The sequence below is a fragment of the Rhea pennata genome, chromosome Z, assembly GCF_028389875.1.
Source record: "Rhea pennata isolate bPtePen1 chromosome Z, bPtePen1.pri, whole genome shotgun sequence".
NCBI classification, from domain to species: Eukaryota; Metazoa; Chordata; class Aves; order Rheiformes; family Rheidae; genus Rhea; species Rhea pennata.
The window spans coordinates 13,935,376-13,958,671 of record NC_084702.1 but is presented as its reverse complement, the minus strand read 5'-3'; the positions used below and the strand labels follow the sequence as shown (position 1 = coordinate 13,958,671).

General features: G+C 39.6%; 1 protein-coding gene and 2 long non-coding RNA genes across 5 annotated transcripts in view; 1 reads left to right on the top strand and 2 right to left on the bottom strand.

Moving 5' to 3' along the window:
- Positions 1–22,041, top strand: part of LOC134153265 (uncharacterized) — a 39,129-nt gene extending 17,088 nt beyond the window's left edge. Inside the window, exon 3 of the long non-coding RNA XR_009961142.1 lies at positions 21,782–22,041. This is a non-coding gene — a long non-coding RNA (uncharacterized LOC134153265). The remainder of the gene's footprint in view (positions 1–21,781) is intronic.
- PGAP4 (post-GPI attachment to proteins GalNAc transferase 4) lies at positions 2,144–14,034 on the bottom strand. Of its 3 annotated transcripts, none has more exons than XM_062599477.1 (3): positions 13,848–14,034; positions 12,599–12,747; positions 2,144–5,662 (listed from the first exon to the last, which is right to left on the bottom strand). In XM_062599477.1, exon 3 carries the CDS (start codon positions 5,536–5,538, stop codon positions 4,351–4,353), a length of 1,188 nt encoding a protein of 395 aa, XP_062455461.1. In that variant the 5' UTR covers positions 5,539–5,662; positions 12,599–12,747; positions 13,848–14,034; the 3' UTR covers positions 2,144–4,350. The 3 variants fall into 3 exon arrangements, with proteins under 3 accessions (XP_062455461.1, XP_062455463.1, XP_062455462.1); XM_062599479.1 differs by having other exon boundaries at positions 12,599–12,681; XM_062599478.1 differs by lacking the exon at positions 12,599–12,747.
- On the bottom strand, positions 18,976–23,273 carry LOC134153266 (uncharacterized). Its single transcript, XR_009961143.1, has 3 exons — positions 23,161–23,273; positions 22,569–22,606; positions 18,976–19,259 (listed from the first exon to the last, which is right to left on the bottom strand). It is a non-coding gene; the product is annotated as an uncharacterized LOC134153266 (long non-coding RNA).
- Between the last annotated feature and the right edge of the window lie 23 nt (positions 23,274–23,296).

Sequence of the window (23,296 nt, the reverse complement as noted above, 5' to 3'; positions counted from 1 at the left end):
GAACAGTGCTATTTTTCTTGATTTACAGAACAACTTTAAAATCACCAGAGGTTACAGCATGAGGTATGTGTCATTCATAGCTTGCTACACAGAGCAAAGTCTTGGAAACAGACCTCTCTGCCTATAGGTGCATGAATAAACTAGAATATTCTCTCAAAGCATCAACTGTCATGATAGAAGATAGTTGTGGAAATTAAGGTATTCAAGCAACAGAGACATGTGCAAAAGTGAACGGAATACCTACCAAGAAATATAGAATTCCTTTTGGTATGTGCATTTTGGCAAATATATGTTATACTGAAGATTATTAAGAACTGTGTATTGGACCCTGGCATCTGCCTATTTTGGAAAAGACATCTGTAAAGTTGGTGTGGAGGTATACAAAAAGAAAGTATAACTTCTGGAGACAAACCACTAATACCTTAGTTACTACAGCAGTCTTCCACAGTAAATTACCCTTTTAACACAGTGGAAAATGTGCCCTTACCCCATGCAATATTATACTAAAATTAAATTCCGGCAGTTAGAATTTGAATTTATCTCAGCCCCCCATTAAAGCACCTCAATACTTGATGGAGATGGCCCTGAGCAACCTGATCTAACTAGACCTGCTGTGTGTGGATGTTTGGACAAGAGACATTCATAGGTCATTTTAATCTGAGTTATTCTAAGAATGATGATATTGCCTATGCAGATGCATGAAACCATCAAACACAGAAATACTTTTCTTCACTCAAATGTGGTAATGAAAGTCATGCATCTGCTAGTAAGGAAAACTAACAATAGCACACAAAATGAAAAAACTATAGTGTTATAATAAGAAGCTTGTTTATTTTGTATGGAGAGTACTTGTAAATTTCTTTAGAAAGAAATTCTAAACTTTAAACAGAAGCATGCTGAGTCTTGTCATATTGCTGCTAAAATAGCCAGCTTGATCATTCACAGCTCCTCACAACTGAGAGGAGGTCTTTTTCTTCTCTCTTCAGATGCAGTGCCTTCTTACTAAGACATTGATACCTACTGTGGTTTTAAAATCCTCTTGGGCTTCTAATCAGATAGAGAATTACCAGTTTATGCTTTGTGTTCTGTCAGGAATCAAAATTATGTTGGACATAATTTGGAACGTAAGTTGGAAACAAAGACAATTTTTATTTAATATGAGTATTTCCTCCAAATTATCTTGGACAGTAACATCCGGAGTCATGCTGCCTGACCGATGAAAACGAATCCTTTTGTGCAAGCTGTAGTTGTTATGTTAAGAAATAGTCTTGGAGTCCTTGGAAATGAACCAACACTTGAGAAAATACATGTTGTTTATTTTAAAAAATTGTCAGACTTGTTTTAAATACAGATAAAACTATATCTTAAAACCATGTTTGAAAGTTTGAGAGTTAATGTTAGCCCTTGATCTTCTGTAGCCTGAGATACAACAGTTCATCTGTGCCTCCCTGGCACAACAGAAAGGTAAGATTTGTTTGTCTGAAACTACATTTTTAGCCTAGACTGTGGAACAGAATGCTACCCTCCCTTTTTTGGTACAATGGACAAAGAACACGTCTCTAACTTGTAATTTCTGATAAAAACACATAGCACAAAAGACAGAAACAGAAATAAACAGACTTTTCAAAGTCCAGATGTGGAAGAAGGAAAGAATCATGTACTATGAATGTTACTCCTGATGCTGAATGCTTGCCTGACATGTCACAGTGGCAGGCATTGAATATGTAAGTACTTGAAAACTCAGAAGTAGCTGCCAGCTGCTTGAGTAGAAAGAGCTAGCTCTGTTGTAAAGATGAACTGGGCACTTAGGATAATAATTCCAGAAAGACCTTATGAATTTGTTAACCTGATGCTAGCAAGCAGGACAACTATTGCTTGCACGAAATAATTCTTTTTTTGATGAGTATATCAGAAACTTTCAATAGCAGGTTAAAGTTTTAGCATCTCTAGGTATTGTTTGGAAATGATTCAGCTACCCTTTCTTGTCTCTTTTAGTTAGGATGGATGCCTGAAGTTCATGTTTTTAATTTTCAGGTATAAAATCTTATCTATGCTTAGGAAAATTATTGAGGAAACTCTGTTTAACATCTGTGATAACAAATTAGATACTACTGTGCAAAAAGAAAAATAACACAGAAAAATGTTAACTCATTTCCCACATCAAAACATTTATTAATTGCATGTTGTCAATTGATTGCTTTTTTTCCTAAGCTTTCCTCTTTATTTCATTCTTATAAAGTGAGTAGTTTATTGCACACTTCTGTGAGATTTTCTTTGCAAAAATGAGAATGAGTGGATACTCATGAAAACAACAGAATGTTCTTCTAAACTTATACAGTACAAATTTTTTTTTTAATACACCACACTGAAACATTCAGCAATTAAAGAAGGATAAACAAACAAATTGTATTTCCTCACATGCACAGGCACTTAGTGGAATAAATATACGATGACACCCAGATCCTGCCATTTTACTATGTTACAGTACAAACTGAAAATTGGTTTGCCCACCTGCCGCTGATGTTTCTGTGTTATCATTCTGTGGTATCTTTGAGGTTTTCAGCAGGTAAGAATAAATGGTATATTTCCTGGATTTTGCTCTTTAAAGGACAGAATCCACAAGCAAGGCAGTCTTCTCACATCTAATTTCCCGAGATGCTATCAAAGTACCTAGCTGAGCTAGTGAGAGGGTGAAGTTCACTTACCTAAGCATGCAACAGGTTCACCATGCTGTGAACTCATTTATAATTGGCTAACTTGCATTATGCAAGTATATTGCTTATTTGTACAGGCTGGATACCAATCATGGGCAGACAGCTAGAGGTTTGCAATTACTTTCTTTAGTTTCATCTCTCAAGAGTTCTAACTCTTTCCATCTCTGACTGGACTTGTTATTAGTTTAAGGCTTAAATCACCTAGGAGAGAATGGAGAATAGAAGATAGAGCTCTTTCCTTATGAGAAACAAAGACACAAAGAAATCCCCAACCAAAACTCAGTGAAACTTGTTTTTTTCTGAAACTAGAGAAATGGTTTCAAATATAGTTCAACCAATCCCCATCTATAAGTGGAGATGATTCAAAGCCCATGAAGGTCAAGGTAGTCTAATAAAAACATTAGACATAAACATTTTGGTAGCAGTTTTGATTCTTTAAGAGGTATCTATGTACATACTCTCCAGATTTTTTGTGTTTAGCTGTGCATACAGCTGTGCATACAGCTGTGCTGCAAAGTACCAATCCTGAATGCCTAACAACCGGAATACACTAAGTTAAAGGATCCATGTAGGAGTGATCCATCTTATATTGTGTTATTGTTGCTTGTTCTAATGAACAGCCAGCTTTGTTTCTCAGGGCCATTGTGTTTGGTGCTAGAAACATCAAATGAACTGCTAGCCAGAGCTGTGAATTATGGTTATGAAAGAAGGATCCTGCACAATGGCAGCACCCTGATGAAATCTTTCCTATTCTTCTGTGCTGATAGGAAATCAGAGTCAAATTAGCAACTTGTAAGGCCTATTTTAAGGATCTATGTCAACTAAGAGTAATGGTGATACTGCCATGGTAGTTCCCCTGTGTTGTTTAGGATATCTAGAAATGTATTAATGAAAACATGCATTTGTGGCCTGGCTGTGTAACATTAAAGACTGTTGATCTGTTTACCATTTCTGTCTTCAGAAGTGACCTTTACTGAACCAGCAGAAGCTTTGTTTTTTAAGAGCCTCTATTCCAAAAAAGAGGAGTGGGAAAAGTGGAGATCCAGCTAGGATCTGTAGGAGTAAGCAATAACAAAGAGAAGATCAGTAAAATTTGGAGAATCTGTGTGAAATGTGAGGGAAAGGTCTTATTACACAGGTGCTGCTTTTGAAAGGTCTGCTCAAAAATGTGCCTTTGAAATTGAGAAATTCAGAGAACAAAACTTGTCAAGGACAGGAAAATAAAGGCTTTTCCTCCTCACTGGCTTATGTTTGAAGCATTCACTTTGTCTGGCATTTCTGTTGCCTTAAGGTGAGGATTTCTGTTACTACTGTTAAGGAAAGTAGGCCGTGCATCTCTTTATATCTTTGCAGGAGCTCTTTTCTTAGAATGATTAAGTAGAGTAGATAATCCAAACCTTCAGCTGAAAGCCCCCACTTCCCTCCCACAGAGTGTGTGGTGATTAATTCAAGGTATTTATTAAATAGGACCTGGACATACACAAATTTATTTTTTAACAAACTTTTTTTTTAAAGAGAATTTCACTTGAAGGCATAGCACATTCTGTATGAGTGGCACATCATCAGAATTCATACGCTGTCTCTCTGCCCAGCACCAAAGTTCTCCTAGCCTTGTGTCTAGAAGGGCATGGACAGATCACAACAGTTTCGGGTTGTCATTTAACCGAAGACTGGAATACAAGCCTACATGCCGGACTAGATTGGGTTCCACCACGTAAGCATTTTCCCCCTTAGTTCGTAGCAGTGAGTAGAGCGCAATATCCTTAGCAAAACCCTGGCGGCAGTGAAGCCCCTTCAGGTAACTTAAGGCACGGTGGGCAGAAGAAGCAGAGAACAGCATGGCTGGTGTGCAGCATTCAGTGACGGGCACAATATTATAGAGTGTGGGAGCCAGTCGACGCAGCTCCAGCATGTAATGGCGTCCCACCAGCTCTGACAAAGCCATACTGTACAAAGCAAAGAACAAGACAATTGACCAGCTAAGGCTTGGGCGGCCAGTTACCCAGGAGTAGACACAGTTCAGCATTGGCCCTAGAAACATTCCCAAACCTAGCCACTCCAGAATTCTCATGGGCTCAGGGTTGAAATAGCGTTGAAGCCTCTCAGGGTGGTAAAGCTTGAAGTAGAGTGCGTCTCTGAGGTATGGCTTGGAAAACCGGGCCAGTAAGAGGTGCTGCAAAACAGGGAATATTTCTTCCTCTGGCACAGCGTCATCTTCCACTATCAGGATGTATTCTGGATTGTAGACCAACAGTGACTGCTCAAGGCAGAAGACATAGTCCTGCTTCTCCTTCTCAAACTGGTTAATTCTAGGGTCAGAGTCCTCCTTGTTTTTGTCACGACTAACCATAGGAAAGAAACTGCTAAGCAGCCTGACATCCTGATGGCTATTGGGGTCTGGCTCCACATTACAGAGGAGGATACGGTGGCTTTGGCAGTTTACGCCACATTGCTGGAGGAGATGATGGAAGCGAGAGGCCACTTGCAGGACATAGTGGAAATCACTCCGTCTCTGCACAGTAATGATGGTGACCAGCAGCAAGGGCTGGAAGACCTCACTGCCAGATACCTCAGAAGTGTTTACTCTCTGCAGTTCCTTGAAATAACGGAGGGCAGCATGGCCCTCTTGTCGGTTCTGTTCCAGGAACTCTTGGCTCATGGGATTCAGGTGCCAGTGCCGCAAGTAGAAATAGGAGTGGAGGAGCCGCTGGCAAATCAGAGGAGCCAGCACACCAAATGTCACAACAGTCAGTGTGAGGAGATGGATGAAAGGGCTGGACCAACGGCACCATCTCCCATAGAGCTGCCAGCCTTGATGTAACATGGCTACTGGTGAAGGCAGGCACTCCTGCTGTATTCATGCCCTCATTCCTTCACTTCTGCATCTGCTTTGGATGGTAAGATATCATTAGGGCAGTGGGTGCCAAATCTGCACAATTTGGTCAAGCCTAGAAAGGAAGAGAAAAGATGGTTAATGTAATATGAACTGGCAGAACAGGAAGACCATGATTTGAGATCATGGAAGGCTGAAGGCTGATCACTGAGTAAGCCAAAGAAAAAGGTCTCTGATGATCACCTTGCTCTGAGAACAACACAAAATTGTCATGAAATATTGTTCGCTCGAGTATTTCCTGCAATGTGCCCATGAGGCTTTTTCAGCACACAGGAGCTGTGAACTGATCTAGCTGAGACAGGACCTTGCTGTCTTTGTTACTGTGCTCACAACTTGTAATAGGGAGATAACACAGGTGCAGGAGGTTCATACAGTAAGATTTAGGTCATAGCCAAGAACCAAAGCCAGCTCCCCCTGCCTTAGCTAGCATGTCCTTGGGAAACAAATTTTTGCCTTTGTGGAGTGACAAATTTCCTTTCTGTCACTCACACACTTCCAAAAGCATACATGTGTTTATACTTTGCTTCCAGAGTGTGAAGCAAGTTAACAAAGGTAACAATCTACTTCACAAAGGGCACATGTATGCTAGGTGTAGTGTATATCTCTCTGAGATAATCTCCTCTCTAGACCCTGTGAAATACACAGTAGCAGAATGAACAATTTGTTTTGGAGCCATTTAGTCATTTACAAGTAAAAAGTTTATGACATTAATTTGAAACTGAAATATTAATATTGCTCATTTATTATATATACACACATTTTAAGTAAGCACCCACCTTCCCCCAAATTAGGATATGCCAAATTCATTTTTTTCTGACCTATTTCTGGGTTCACATTATCTCACACCTAACAGCCTGGCTATCAGTAGCTTTTCACAAAATTAGGACAATTAGGCTGTTCATGTGACCTCTCTAGTGCCATCAATTTTGCTTTTAATCTACTGTTTGCCTGTCCTTTATACTTTACATCCCTTCTCATAATCTTAACTCTCTAATGTCCCCCAGCTGACTGACTCTCTGTACTCCTTTCAGTGGACAGTTCTTTCTGTTTTTAAGCTTCTATCCTCACCAAGTTCTAGATATCAAATTGTGCTCTCTAACCAAGAAGTTGCCCTTTTTCTTTTTGTACAGTTCTCTCCAGAGCATTCTGAACAATGATATATGGCTGGAAGGGAATCAGGCTGCTGGTGTTTCCCTTCTGTCTCAGATAAAAGTGTCATATAGAAGAAATGATTCAGAGGACACTGAGTTGGGTCTAAATCTGGGACCTCTTCAAATTTGCATTCATTGCTGTAGTCACAGAGTTGCTGGATTTACCATTAGGGGAACTGCCTCCTATTGCCATATGACAATTTGGCAATCTTACATGAAAAGCATTTTATTAGAATTAATGAAAAATACAAGAGAGTTACTTCAAGTCTTTGCTAGAGACCAGGCCATTTCATGTTGTGAAAAATCACAATTGTGATCAAATTGTACTTCTTGGATAGACTGTAACATCAGTGTTGTGCTTTCCCACAATTCATGAAAGCACAAGATTCACAAGATCTGTTGTATAGTTAAATAGTAATAACATGAAATTTGCACATTGATGCATGAGATTCTGCAGCGTCTTTGCAAATAGTTCTTTCATTACTGATAATAAGATACTGTTTCACTGACACTTCATTGTATTGCATCAATCCACTTTTTAAAAGCACTGATGGTTGCTTTTCAGCCACCAGATCCAAGCTATCTTGATTCAAGTTACGAAAACCTGAAATCTACCAAAAAGGAAGACCTTGGATGTAAGTGCACTTACTCAAAATCCAAGGCTTTCCCTTTTCTCATCTTCTGCTAATGAAGCACAAGCACTAAGGGAACACACAAATGCAGAATAAGGTTCTTCAAATCCAAACTCACAGTGGCATGCCTCTGAACCTCCCTTTGATATAAGCTGCACTCTGGCATGTTGACAGTTTGCAGAATAAGGCTCCAGACTTTTTTTTTAAAAAAGGATCACAGTAGGAAAATTTAAGGGGATGAAGAAAAGCTAGGAAAGTTTATTTCTCAGGTAATAATTACTTTCTACCTGCCAGTTATGCTGGAGATCTGAGGTAGATGAAGTATGAGTTCACTGAACTCTGTAGCTTTCAGGATATACAGTCATATACCATTAGAAATACTTGTCTAAGCAAGAGCTCTTGTACTGTGTCTTGCGTTTGATGCCTCAGAGTCAATTCTCTTCTGGTTCTGGCTGCTTAGACAGCTGTGTTCTGTCTCCCCCTACTGGTGTCCTGCTTCGTGGAGTAGCTGGGCACAGCACTCTCTGGAGGCTGCAAGTTGATAACAAGGAAGTAGCTAACTCTGAAGAGGTGTGCATGACTGGAAGACAGACGTGCATGTCACAGCGTCATATTTGCCAACGTTCCTAACTTAACTTTGGTTTTGGCTCATCAGTAACAAAATTCAAAATCCAACAGGTCTTGCTCTGATCTTGCAACTCTGCAGCTTAAGTATAGCAACCATCTCAGCCTGTTTTTGCCAGGCTGAGAGCAGCCACACTGGTTGCCAAGATCTCTATCAGTTTCCCCACAGAGGAAAAAGCTGTTGTCATTGGGTAGCAGAATAACCACAGAGTCTAAAAACTGTCAGAAGAATATGAAAGTGTAACAAATACTCTAGCTCATGCCAAAACAAGCTCCAGGATACAAAAAAGAGGAGAAGTAGAGACACTGATTTCCTGCAAACTTTTTGGCTGTAAATCTAGCATCTTGAGAGTTTCAAATGTAGATCAAACTTTTTTGCTGTTTGCAGAACTGAAGATTTATCCCATACACAGAATTTGAATCCAGAGTTTAAACTGTTTTCTACTCATCAGGATGTTTCTAATATTACTAATGTTTTCAGAAGCTGTCAGTAGTGTTGTTTTCATTTTTTCTGCCTTTTTAGAGGTTCTGTTTGTTCCTCTTTGAATACTTAAGGAACATTTTTGACTGAAAAATAAATTTGAGGAAGAAAGATAAGAACCAAAATTGGATTTTGTAGTGGGTTAAGAAAACCTGCATAAATCATTAATAGTAACTACTTTGCTACCATGCAGTAGAGGCCATTTTATACATGTTCTGTGTAGACCTGTGTGAGCAATTGCTTAAATTTTTTTGGAAGTTGTAGTTATATGAAGTTGTGTATTCAGCTTGTTTCTGTATTTAGACCCTCAGTCACGAGATTTGGCATCCTTTTAGGAATAGTGGGTTTGCATCCAAATCTTTATTAGCTTCCTAATTACTGGGCTGAATTGTACTGTTTAGGAAACAGTGACTTCAGTATTCACTTAGGGAGGGTAGAAAAAAGTGCAGCTTCCTCTTTAGGATGCAAAACACTCTCTCCAATGCTAGCGATTTAAAGGAGAAGAAGTTTTTTTGTCTGCTCAAAACTGTTCTCCACAGAGGGATTCCTAAGGGCAAGTGTTCCTGGAACAAAGTCTCCTACATATTTCAAAGCTGTGAAATGCAAGGAGGCTTCTGGACAGATACGGTATATTGGGAGAGGTCTCTCCCTCTTCCACTGCCTCCTCTGTGAGACAAGGCAATAATTATTCCTTTATGATTACAATATTAAGTGATACTCTCTGACTAACTAAATTTCTCTTCAGTGTTAATGGGAGAAGCCCATCCTTTCCTGGCATAAAAAAACAGGTGGTTGAAATCATGTAGTCAGGTCCCATGGAGTCATCACTGTGAGAACAAGAATTAGGCTCTTAGAAAAAGCTATAAATAGAACTGTTAGAATTTGTTGCTGTGAGTCCCTAGCTCAGCCATAATGGTAGTAGTAATGATGTTCACACTCAGTAATAGTTTTGACTTGTGTGTTGATCCTGCAATGGCATCCCAAGTGGAAACCCACGTGTGAAACATCAATAGCCCCCAACTAGCACTGTACAGACAGGCTGCATTCTCAGGGCCAGGTTCCTGTAATGATTTACTTCCCTGGGCAGAAACAAGACCTTTGTCTTGAGAGTGATGTTAGTGTACCAATTAAATTCAACTGAAATACAAAGGAAGTTTAAAAGCAAACAATCCTGCTTGAATCAGAGGAAACTGCTGACAGACCTGCTTGACAAAATCTTAAATAGGCATATAAATCTCTTCCCATTTCATATATGCATGCTGTTAGTTCACTGTGCTGTACAGATGCTCTCATCTTCTGAAAAGTGAGGTCCCTACCATGAGCTGATCCATATTACTGGACCAGATGGCCAGCTTTTCTCATATGGCATATGGCAATTCCTGTCCTCTTTTCTGACAACTTTGAGTAGATCAGGTGTTAGATAATGTTTCTGCAATGAACAGCTCTCATTGAATACAGTATTGTCCAGCAGAAGCCAAGCGTGCACAGGTCTGACCATTAAATTTAGATAACAGACTGGGAGTTGAGCTCTCTAGAAAACACATACCATTCTGGCAAGAGCTCTGCTCCTAAAGGCATTCAGCAGAATATTAAATGATAACAGCTCAGCAGTTGTTTTTAGAGTTTGTTTTATTAAGAGGCACCAAATATATCTGCTATATCAACTTCAAGCAGTGCTCAAAGCATTTGTCATGTTGTGTAGAGAAACCCATATAATGCCAGCATCAACAGTTGGCCAGGGTGGGTAATAGCCCGTGATGAACACAGTGAAATTTACAGTGAAGCAGCCATTTTCTATGGAAGCTATTAAAGGCCTTGTTTTGCCTTTATTTCCTGTCACACAGTGAATTTCAAATCAGCCAACTGTTTCATTTAAACTTGCATTTTAAATGGTCCCTGCTATGGCAAAGACCAGCATTGCTGGTGATGCACTCAGTTGCCCAGATCTCCCCAAGAACTTTATAGTTGTTTGGTTACAGTCTTTTTTTTTTTTTTTTCTTCTTCTTTTTTTTTTTTTTTTTGAACTGAAGGCCTAACAGTGCTATAGTCTGTCTAACAGTTAGGTTAGTGATAACTTGAGATATGAGATGGAGAGGGCTTGAAGTAGGTCACCTGCAGGAGTTACATGGTTGTTAGAAGTAGAAATCAATGGCATGCAGAGTCTATTTTGATTCACCATTTCACAGAGCCTGTCAAGAAAGATATATTCGTTTTCTTGTCCAAGGGGCTGTAATTTAAGCACTATCAGAAAAATGGTAATACAGATATATAGGCAGTGCTTTTTAACCCTGTCCAATTACCAAATCCCAGAAACTGCAAATTTGCATCTTGAAAGTAGACTTACTGATAGACTGGCTCACTTTTCTCATTTGACTGTAATGGGCCTCTTACAAGTTGTTCATAAATCCCTAGGAATACATGGACCACAGTTTGGAAGCTACTAAACTAAGAGGTGAAGTACCTCTCAATGTGGCAACTGGAAGACAGTTTCTTCATTTGTCCTAAATTAAGATAATAAAGCTATGCCACCAGTGAAACAGACTATGAACTGAAATTTAAATTAATTACAGTTTTTTTTCTTCTGTCTTGCTTCTCAAGTGGATCAACTTTCTGCTGGCATGTCCAGGTAAATGGAGCTCACTGCTGACATCTAGCTGCCTCCGTACTGTGCACAGACACCATGGGAAAGCAGTCAACTGTTCAGTCAGACTAGTCAGACTATTTCTGTCAGTCAGTACTAAGATCAAAGAGGAGCAGAACTCTGGAGCAAGGAGTCCTGCAAAATAATAGGTTCACACAGAGACTTAGGGCAAGGAGTTCTGGGAGGAGTTGACTTTTGGAAGATGGCACAAAAGGTCTGTATAGCTTTAAAATAAATTATGCAACTTGCATCTGTCTAAATTCACATTTCCTCCTGTGCCAGAGGGAACAAAAATGGCATGCTATTACAGAGTTAGATAATGATCTATATAAAAAATGCTGCACATTTTCACAGAGATCTGCGTGAAGCCCTCCAAAATCTGAAAAGGAACTTTTGGTTTGAGCCTGCTTCTGCTTTGTTGTAAAACTTGCATCTGTATTTGTTAAAAAAGAAAGTCCATTTTAGAAAAAGCAGCTGATATCAACTAGTACTTTTGGTGTCTGCTGTTGATATCTCAGAGCTAAATGTGCTTTGACTCATTAGAGGTGCTATAGATAATTTGTATTTGAACTCTTTGTGTCACAGTCTTTGTTAAAGTAAGACCAAGGCCTTATGCAAGGTCCTATACATAAATATAGGAGACTCTTTCTGCCTCAATGGATCTTCAGTCTAAGAATATAAAAAGTAGGAGCAAATCTGTTTTTCCTGATACGCAACAAATCAAAGTGGATTTGTTTGTCATGAACAACTGGCACTTTGTAGGTTAGTCATATTGTAAGCAAGCCACACAGTTACCTAAAATAGTTATTGAAAAAGCAAGCAAATGTGGTCTTCTGAAGTAAAGGCAATTATTTGCAAATTAAAATAATATGAACAGATCAGGAAAAAATCTTAACCCTGGAAAAGTGTGTCCAGAAGAAGCTATTCCAGTACAGCCATTAATGAGATATCCCATTACAGCTGTTCCAGAATAGCTCCTTCTGCCATAGCTTTTCCTATTCAATTTCTATATGTAGATGTGCCAGTGGGGCTTGCTAAGAAACCAGTCTCTGAAAGAGAAGCATGTAGATTAGATAAGTTTTCTGAGCAATTGGGATTTGGGTAGGGCTAGAGGTGTGGGTATATGAAATGGGGGAGAGAGAAAGAAAGGGAAACAGGCGTGGTGATTGCTGTTCAACTCAGAAAATTTTGTAGCTTTGTTCTAGTTCATTTATGACTGCAAAGTATTTTAAAAAAGTAATAAGGAAATGTAATACTACTTTTGTGAGAAAAGGCGTTTGCAGATAAAGCTGCAAGTTTTCAGTTGGAATAGGTCACTGTAATAATAAAATATAAAACTGTAGCAAGTGCCAATCAGAATGAGTCTAGCCAGTGTGCAAAGACAAAAACATTTAGTCATACTGATAAGCAGCATTTCTGCAAACATTAAACTACTACAACCTTTTTCTCCGTATTTACTTACTTGGAAGGATTCAGTCTTCCTCTTTCCCCCTCCATGTTATAATAGACAACTTATCCTGGGTAAGGCATGGTAAACAGAATGTCCTGATTCTCAGGTGTATTGGTGATTTGTTTGAGCCCCAAGGGAAGAAAATGAGATAAATACAGTAGCTGAAAAATAGTAGGTTATATAAATCATACTACTATATAGCCCTTGTTGGGCAGAAAAGAAAGGAGCAGGTTTCACATGTGCAAGGTATTTTTCTGTGGTTTCTTGTGCTAGAAAATGCTTGCTGAACTAATGTGTCTTTATGACAGCCCATTGAACCTAAAATCACTTTTTCAGTGACCACATGAGAAAAAACAAGCCTATGAACCTGTAGTTTGCTATTGTTATATTTCATGTTTTGCTCCACCATCATCTCAGCTGTTAATTTCCTCCACAATCTATGATTTTAAGTGTCACTGACTTCAGCCCTTACACTTCTTAGGTACTCCTCTTTTCTTTTGGGAGAGCTGCCAGGTAGCATAAGGTGACCCTTAAAGCACTGGGATTAATAGCAGTTACCTTAGAGATAATAGTCAAAGAGAAGGGGGCGTTAGGTAAGCAAAGCTGATCCCCCCTCCGCTTTCTCCCCTCACAAGACAGCAGAGGCACAAATTGCATTTCATTGTGCACAGCCCTGAATGTCCTTGCCCAGATTTTCAAACAGAAATTCTAGCTATGCTGATTTTGACTGAGGTTTAGGACAACATCATGCACAGGGAGGAAGCTGGCTATTCTTTGTTATTTCCTTAAAATTGTTTTTTTCTTCCCCCAGGGGCACTGTTTCTCTAGGCCCAGTCGGTCTCTGGCCACCCCCTCTTCTGCTTGTCACCATGTAGTCACATTCTCAGAGCAAGCACAAAACGTTTCTCACTCATTCCCACGGGGCTTTTCGTTTTCTCCTTTCTCAAATGCCTTAGTTACTGGAGCTAATTGCAGCTGGCTTCCAGAGAGCATGCCCTTCTCCACTGCTAATACAGTCACTAACTTTGTGCCTCCCCTCACCCAGCCCTCCAAAGGCTCGAAGCAGCTGGCAGAACAGAAATACCTCCCGTCCAGCCCATGGAGTGCCTGGGGGGGGATCTCCAAAGCCTTGCCACATGCGCACAATCCCATGTCTTCTGGGTCCCCACTGGAAAGTCACGAATCAGACCCACTAGGATAGCCCAAGCCGTAAAGAAATGGCAGTAACGTGAGAAGAAAAATGCAGCGTGAAGAAAATTACCCTTTTCTGTTCAGTAGCCTTGCCTTGTGAGTCAGGAGACATCCTGGAGGCTGCAGGAGCCCCTGGCTCTCGTAAATCCGGTGTGTCTCTTGCTTCCTTTTCCCTGCTCTCTGACAGCGCAGGCAATACACCACTCAGGCTTCCTGATTCCGTCGGAGGGAATCCATGCAGCTCTGTTTTCTGTTTTATCTTGCCACTCTGCTTGTTGCTTACTTCTCTCCTGCAAATTTTTCTCCTCCCTCTGGCAGTGAGGGTGGGATTAAAAGCATCTAAGCCTAAACATGTGACTACACTAACAGGGAGATGCTTAGAAAGAGGAACAGACAAACTGACAAGAGTGAGAAAGAGGAAATCGAGAGAGCAAGAAGGTGTATGAAAGACAGTTAAGAAACAAAAAGCAAATTGTCAGAAACAGAAGAACTTTCCAGGGCAGAGATCCCCAGCACAGCTGGAGTCCCTGATTTCTGCTGTCCTCCCTGAATGCTCTCGATTAGGAGTAGTGAAATGTTAACCCGATTAGTGCTGGAGAGCTTTGTGGTCCTCCACAGCTGCATAAACCTGACCAAAACCCTACCCTAGCTAGGAATTCAACTCAGGCATGGCTCAGCTTTATTTTTTAATTTCTCTGACTACGCCCTTATGACACTGCCCTGTCTTGCTTGTTCTGTCATCACTATGATTTTTCTGATTTCTCCAGGTGATTTATGTTCAAAGCTACTTGTCTCAGGCCATACACCTTGCTGGCTCTTTGCCAGCTGTCAAAGTCATGATTCTTCTGTGGCTAGAAAGATCACTCCCACGTTGTAAGTTAGTGCTTCAGAATCATCAGGAAATTGTATTACCTATACATAAACTATGATAGATAGAAATAATAGCACTACCACTGATAGCATATTCATCAAAGTAAGTGAGGAGGCTTATCAGCTACACCAGGTTGCTGAGAATCCAAAAATCATATCCAAATGGTTGAAGAATCCTTTTGACCCATTCATTTCCCCCTGCCATTTTTCTCCGCATTCTAATTACCTGTTTTTCTTCTCTGTATGTATTTTTAACCGTTGCCCTAATTCTCAATTCTACAAATTATTTCTAGCTACAGCGTATCTGAAAGATGACACAGCCTATGGAAATTGTTATTTCTGTGCGTGCAACTCCAGAAAACTTGAGTGCATATTATCAGGCTTTAACCTCTCCTCAATTAAAAGATCTGAAATAAAGCAATAAGGGGCGGGAGAGAGAGAGAGAAAAAAAAAATCCCTCACACTATCTGTTACAGGGTTCTGTCAAACACAGCTGGAATTTTGCTAGAGCCCAGTCCTGTGATTAGAAGCTTCTAGCATGATGCACATTCTTATTTATTTATTTATTTATTTATATTTTAATGTCTTAATTTATATTGCTCCCTGTAATAAACATTATGGACAAAAAATATTAGTTATGTCTGTCTGTGAACCTCAATTCTTACAACTGGCAGAAATTATCATTCAGTTATGGCTTCTTACGGTTGAGGTAGTGTTGATGAGGAACTGTGGAAAATAACACAAGGAACAGTAATGCTCAGAATGAATACACAATCAAGAAGCCTCAGGTTTTGGTTCCTACAGAGACTTTCTCTCCCAGAAAAAGGTCCTCTCCCCTGGAATATCCACCATGTGTGCCCAGAGAGGCATCTTACCCTGTTACTCTATGAAAGTATAACGAAACACAATAGGAGAAAGCATAGTTTCTTAGGTGATTTCTTTTCCAGTTACTTCTTTGCTGACCACCTCTCCTCTTTTTCTGACAGTTTTTAATGACAATGATTCCTCCCACTCAGATTCATCCCTCTACAACCCACTCAGATGTTCTTAAGGCCTCCAAACATTGCTGTACTAGAAAAAAGACAGATCATGGGACAAAACAAAGGCAAAAGAGTGTATGTCAGTAGCAGATATGAGAGACTGTATTTCTGAGAGGTCTGTTAGCATGTTCTTTTCATGAAAAATAAAAAATAGAATGATATCTTTTTTTTCCTCATGATGTGGCAATATGTGTGTGGGAGAGCTATTGAATGACATTACCAGAAACATGTGACATTGCATCTCGTATTTACATTTCAGATGGGCTTTCAGCCAGCAGAGCGATTTGGCAGTAACAAAGTAGCAAGAATGGCAAATGATCAGGCCAAATGTTTCAGTAATTGTAATTTTGTGAAGAGCCTGTATTTATGTCTTCTCTGCCGCTATGTCTCTTAGTTGCCTACTTTTCAGGGAACACTGACTGCTCACCCATAAAAACTTACCCCTTTAAAACAAATCCTGTTAGACCAAAGGTGAAAAGTCACTACTAATTTGGGGACATGGCACAGTTTAAACAATATTCCTGCCATCCCCGACTGCTCATTCTTATCATTAAGTTTGCCCCTACTGTGTGCTAGCGTAAGGGAGACTGGTCTGGCAAGAAGGATGCATGCTTGAGTTGATCTTGAGCTGTGTGTGCTGATTATTCATCTGACAAATCAAACACACAAATACCTGTTTACTATATGTAGAAACCTTTCACTCTGTTAGATGGAGATGCGGGTCTTTGTTCTCTATGCAGACTCTGCATGAAATATATAGCAGGAAACTTAAATTTGAGACTTCTCTTTCATCCAGTTAAAATAAAATTTGACAAATGTATTCAGAAGTTATGAGAGGCACAGAGGAAGTAGTGAAAATCCAGAGAAAATGATTTTGTAAACCTTGTATCCTTAGGAAAACATCCGAAGGGATTGCATTCTAGCAGGAGGAGTGAACAGTATGTTTAGCACAACACGTACTACTGGTATGTGTAATGATCACTAGTTTAAGGGCTGTGCCTCCTCTGCAAATACTTTGGAAAGTTCTTAGTGTAATGATTGTATTATTCCTTTACCTTCAGCTACCAGATGATAATAATCATCTAGTTCCTTCTGCTCCTTCAGCTCCACAATTGGTACCTTCTCCCTGCAGATTTTTGCTGCTGTCTTCAAAAGTTATTTTAATATTTTCTTCTCTTGCTAATTATTTGAAGAACAAAATATACAGAGAAAATTACTAATCCCACTTTCATTCTTTTAAGAATATCTTCTAAGATGTGGCAGACATTTCTGATGGCTATTTTAAAAAATGAAATGCAATATTGATGAAAACCAAACTACGTGAAATAGCTTGCTCTGTTTTTATTTCAGACTCAGTATTGATCACTGGGACAAAAAGTGTTCAAAGTCCTTTGTTTACTAGAAGCACAGTAAGCTCACATGTCACGACTATTGTGTTTGACTGTAGAACAACAGTGGTGAGATAAAATACAGCTCCAAAGGGGATGAATTCATGCTAATATGGCAGTCTAGGGTACACAAATGTTCTGTGAAGGGCTAGAGTCTTTTGATTTCTTCTTCATGCTGGTTTGTACACTGGATTATCTGTTTAGGACTAAACACTGTTCATATACCTCCCAAGCCTTCCCTCTATGCAGTCTGTTATGTACAACTGCACTCCAGATTTTTCAAATTTATTCTGATAACTCATATATTCATATTTTAGATATACTCTGATATACTGTTCCTGAAAGGTCTTCCAGCTTGGCTGTAGACATCTGGTAATTGTAATCCAGTTCTTTTTAGAGACTATTGCATGTTGCTTGCATGTTGCTTGCACGCACACACATACAAAGGTTTTCCATGCTTCCTTTGTTTCTCTGATCGAATTATTAGGTGAGCCGATTATAGCCAAAAAAAAAAAAAAAAAAAAAAAAAAAAAAGTTAGACAGCAGCAATATGTTAAACCGTGACAGAATTTCAACTGTGGTAACTGTGGTAGCACTCAGAGAAATAGATGTATCTTATGTGTTAATCGTATATGTTCTAGTGATCTGACTTACTAGCTGTCTTGCTCCATCATTCTGAACTCTTGCAGTTCATGAAGTGAGTATTTCAAAGACCGGGACGAAGGTGTTTATTTATAAATGGCATCAACTGGCTCTCCAAACTATCTGCTAAAATACATTGGTTCTCAGATACTTGTTGATGCTATTTTTTTAGATAGGAGAATAATCTGGAAAGTTGTACTTTTTGCGAGTGCTAATTAACAGAATCAGAGGCAAAACACCAGACTGACAACTTGAGGACAGGAATTCCCCCAGGGTCTGCTGGAGAGCTTTTAATTTTCCATTACAGAATGAAGTAAGGTTTATTTTGTATGATTGCTGGGCACATTTCACTCAAATTCTGTGTCTGTGTGAGAAGCACAAAGAGTTAAGTCATTTCTCTTGGTGTCTTTCATTGCAGATTTTTAAGTATGGGGTTCCTAGAACTAAAGGTCTGCTACGGAGAAAAGATATTTAGCCTGTACAGCCGGAAATCGGGGGTACCAACAATGGGAGGTTTAACTATACAAAGACTCAGGAAAAATCTCCGCATTATGTCTTTTTTTAAACTGTTTGAAATTGCTAGAAGACAAAATTATTCAAAATTTTAAATGGTTTTAATTCAATTTAGCTGAATGTTCTTTGAAAGTGAAAGAAGCAGAATAATTAAGGCTTTTCCATTCTAAATGACAGTGGCTGTACAAGATGGAACACAGAGACTAAATAGTTTACTTTTAATTCATATTTTTTAATTAACTCAGATTAATTTTCTTGAGTATTTCAGTTGAGACAAGGCTCCCAACTACGGTCACTGGCTTTACCTAAGAAGGATATAAATGTCTCATCTAGGGACAAAAATGTCCCATCTAGATCTAGAAGGACACTTTACTATAACAAGGCTGCATTGGCTAGAGTAAAAATGCAAGTGATTTCTCTATAGATTATTACTTTTGTAAATTTCATTGCTGATAAGTAATGAACCTGTTCGGAGAAATCACACCTTCTTTGCCCTGTGTTAAAATGCAACAATATAGAGCTCACCAAGATACAAAATAAGTTGTGAATAACAGTTCTTAAAGTGCTTTATAGGTATGGTTGGTAAATTTAGGCTTATTTTGAGGAAACCAGTCATAGCACTGTTTCCAGAATCATATGCTCACAAGACCCCTCCATACACAGACAATAAATTAAGTGGATGTATGGTCCCCAGCAGACAGAAACAGCAAGAAAACACTCAGACCCTTGCTCCATTTGCTGATGCTTTTATCTTTCATGATCGTTATTGGAACTGAGTAGTTAGATAGGAAAGCCATAATTAGTAATCCTGTTGGTTCTACTCAGTCTCTAGATCTGCTCTCTGATTGGAGTCTTTCATTCTTCTTTCTTCAGATTGCTTGCCAGGATGTTTTGGGATTCCTGAGAGAGAGAGAGAGAGCTCTCTTCTGTGTGACTTTTAATTGAGGTGCTTCCAGCATTTCCTTTTTGTAGCTCTGGGGCTGTTTGATTCTTCATGCATTCCCATGGTGAGTGGTGTGGACAAACAGCCTGTGGATTATTATGGAAGGTCCTATTTATGAGCCACTGAAGTGTGAAAAGCTACTGTTAGAACTGTAAGAACAATAATATTCAAAACTTATTTTAAGAGAAAAGCATGGAGGGCCATCTTTCTGAGTTAACAAATGGGAGAAGTAAGTAGTATGGTGTGTTTCATGGACCTTATAATTTCATAAAATACAACAACATAATCATCTCCTGCATTCAAACTTATATTCTCCTTTTGGCTTATAGCATCAAGTATTTCTTTACAGCAGGAGGACAATTTTGGAAGTCATGTCTGCAAGACAAAAACAAATATGAATTTCTGTGCAGATTATAAGATCTACTTTTACATTTTATCCCATTCAGTTCAAATCAGGTAAAAATGAAATTTCATTACCAAACCAAAGTAGAATATAATTCAAATGCCCCTTCTTATGTGTGTGTGCTAAGTATTAATGCCCTAGAGCTGCATGCTACTATGGTGAGCACAAATAGGCAATAATTAAAAAAAAAAGTAATAAAATTTCTTCCTATACAGTAGGAACACATTTAGTAAGTCTAAATGCATTGGCTATGAAGTTCCACATCTTCATTTTATTCACTCTGCTTTTCTGTGTCTTTTAAGGTACTAGTATTTCTATTTTTGTTTCAAGAAGCACATGATCAAACTAAGAATAAGACAAAATAATCTTGGAACTAGTAGTAGATGACTCAGGAAATAAAGGGCAGTAGGGAGTTCAGTTTAACTTGATAAGTTTCTATGTATTTATTGTGGTTGTTTTTCCAAGGAGAAAGCTACATTTCATTGAAACTTAAGACTTGCATACACAGATCTGGCACTTTCTTTTGGAGGTAAATTGCACTAATGAGCATCTTCCTTTATCTTTTCTTGTTATTCTGTTTTTCTGGAGACTTTCCCTACTCTTCCTGTCAACTCTGTGATCTGATCTAGTAGGCCTTTGGGCTTATGTGTAAACTACCATAGAAAACAAGTGTTGTGTTTCATACCTGATATTCTAAGATAACTGCTTGTCTGCCTGCCCTGTATTAAATATGTTAGAGGAGAACATTGTGCTAAAGGCTAAGCAACCTTGTAATGCAAGATAAAATCAGTATGTTCTCATGAAGTAACTCATTTGCTTTCAATTCACATTTTAGCTAATGAAATGCTAACTTGCATGCTCACAAAAAAAAGAGACTTTTTCCACATAAAAATCTATAGCAAGGCCTTAGCTCCATTTAGTTGTCGGCTCTGGTAAGCTCTTTTAGGGCAGTCAGTCTGCAGTTCTGGACACTGTTCTGCTTTGGCCTTTCACAGCAGTTGCTGTGAAACGTATAGCTTATTATCTCAAGCCAGCTGCTACTTACGAGGCCTTAGTCCTCACTTCTACTTCTTTGACCTCTTTCCTTGTATATGTAGTTTACAATTCCCTTGTCCATCTTCCACTGCAGCATCAGGAGCTGACTAGTTGAAGTGTTTCTGTTCCCACCTTTGGGATACCTCTTTCTTCTGTTACTCACTTAGCAATTCCAGGGCACACAGCCTTTTTGCAAAATAGAGGATTTTCTCAGCCATCTAGGGCAAAGCCTTCTGTTAGCCATGTTCTCTGACTCAGTTTCACTAACAGGATTTTATTAGGATCAGCTATCAACATCATGCTGTCTCTTACGTGGCAATTTCTCCCAAGAGCAGCACAATTTGCTGGATGAAGGATCTTTTCAGATACTCTCCTGAGTGTTTCAGATTTCTGAATTTAACTATGTATCTGCATGCTGCCTGTCCAGACACACCTGGATAGAGTCATTGAGTCTCATCACCTTAGTTTACTTAAGAGGAGCATTTCAAGCCAATTTCTAGGACTTCCGCACCAAACATTTATTTTTCTTTCTGGAATGTGTATATGCTACTCCCCTCACAATTCGAGGGACAGACAGTATTTTGGCCATCATAGGTCCTTTTGATTTGGGATTGAGATTGTTTTGGCCAGAGGTTCAGGCAATCTCAGCACAATTCTGGTTTCGAGACGATACAGAGTCTTGTTTACATGGGCAAAACTACTCAAATCTGAGAGCTCTTTGTGATCCCAGCTGTAGCATATTACTACTAGGAGCTCAGAAGTGTTCCCTTAGGCTGTTCCTTACACGACTTTTATTTAGTTTATCTCTAAGTTTGGGGTCATGTGTTTCTTCAAATCACTCTCCTTTCTGCTCATATTCAAACATGTACAGATGCTTTTCCAGAAGTCCTCTGCCTCAGTAATTCCAATTCCTGAGCAGCTGTAGCTCTGAATGAAGTATATGCTTAACTCTGCTAGTGCTAGTGCAATTGAAGGGCCATGGCTAAACCTGCCAGTTTCAACAAGGAGCAACACTGCTTATAGCATTCCTAACAGACTAAAAGTACTTCCAGATTGCTCCTGTACACCTTGTAGTTCCTGTTCAGTGAGATGAGATTGCTGAGTTGCCCACTTTCTTCACAAAAGTATCTCAAGTATTAATACTGTCTCTCTTTTTTTCTCTCTCTTTAGCCCCCTTATCAGTGTTTGGATTTCAGTGATAGTTGCCTTACCTATAAACATCATCAGAGGAACTACATATTCCTTCTAAAGAAGAGGAGCAAGAATCTCACTGCTCAGAGAACGATTACGTGCTTTTCAGGAGTTTTGCAAGATTGGAGTGATAAAGGACAGGAAGAGGAGTGCAATTTTTCTGTTTTCAGTTTGTAGACTGTGTGCAAATGTACCCAGGTATCTTGAAGTATATGCTTGCATATAGCCTTTCTTAGCAATGCAGTCTGGCTGGTTAAAGGAACTTTCCCTTTTAAACTCCTTTTTAGGGCAAGCCCAAACAGGATGTAGTATGCACTGGGTAAAAGATCTAAGATCAGTTTGGATACCTATCTAAAACATAGTAGTTAGCACAGATGCTGAAGAGAATGTGCTGAGTAGGAAGGTGTTTTGCAGGAAAAGTTTGTTTTTTGTTTTTCCTCTCTGTGAGGGAAATGCCAAGGTATGCAGAGACAGAAGAAACAGAAGATTAAATAAAAGTTCGTGACTGTCCATACAGTTAAAGTTTTCCAGACATGATGTAAGGCTAACCTTTTTTCTAGTCTACACAAGATGAGTACCCAAGAAAAAAAGAATAGAGGAGAAAAACAGCATAAAGGAGGGGATAAAGGTGGAGAAAACAGGAAGACTGAAAACTACGCTGATTTGAAGACTTAATTTTCAGTTCACTCAGTTCAACAGAAAAGCATGTTTTGGTTTCAAAGATTTTTGTCGATTGCTTGCAGCAACTATCAGTGAGTTCCCTTACCTTTTATTCTCAGCAAAGAGGTCTTCAGCTGAGAAAGGCTGTGGGAGAAAAATGCATTAGTAGATATTTTTTACTTAGCAGAGGCTTGAATGCAATTTTTAAAAATTCCCTGAGGTAGTATTCACCTTTTTAGTTCTATTACATGAAGTATTTTCTACTGTGCTACACTGTAAACATAGACTTCTACCAAGCTGGTAAATCATCTTTACATCAAGGAATCAACTCTAGAGTAGGCAAAAGAACCTGTGGAACTACGTGGAAAGGTTTCGGTTCCTTATAATGCAAACCTATTTCGAACTGACAGATAGAACATGCTGATCATGTGAAGAACACATTGTCAGAGCTAGGCCTGAGTCAACGTGCATGTTTACGTGTATTTACATACATCAGTACCATAAATTGACTTCATTGTCAAAGTGGGTGCACAGAGCTGCTCGAGATTCGGGAAGCAGAACTCAAGGTCCTTCCGACGCCCGACACCTCCCGCCGCCTCCCCGGCGGAGGGCCACATCCGTCCCCACGGGGGCGGTTGGTCTCGGCCCGCAGCGCCAGCGCCCAGCTCTCAGCCCCCCGCCCGGGCCGCCTCGCTCACAGCCCGCTCCGCGACGGCGGCTCGGCCGCACTGCGCCGGAGGGCGAGGGAGGCGGCTTCCGACGCGTCCGCAGCGCCATGGCAACGGCAGCCATGTCGGGCGGCGGGGCCGCCATGACGGGTGAGGGCGAGATGGC

Excerpts from the sequence above, each read along its gene's own strand:
- PGAP4 (XM_062599477.1), bottom strand. The coding sequence starts at position 5,538 with ATGTTACATCAAGGCTGGCAGCTCTATGGGAGATGGTGCCGTTGGTCC.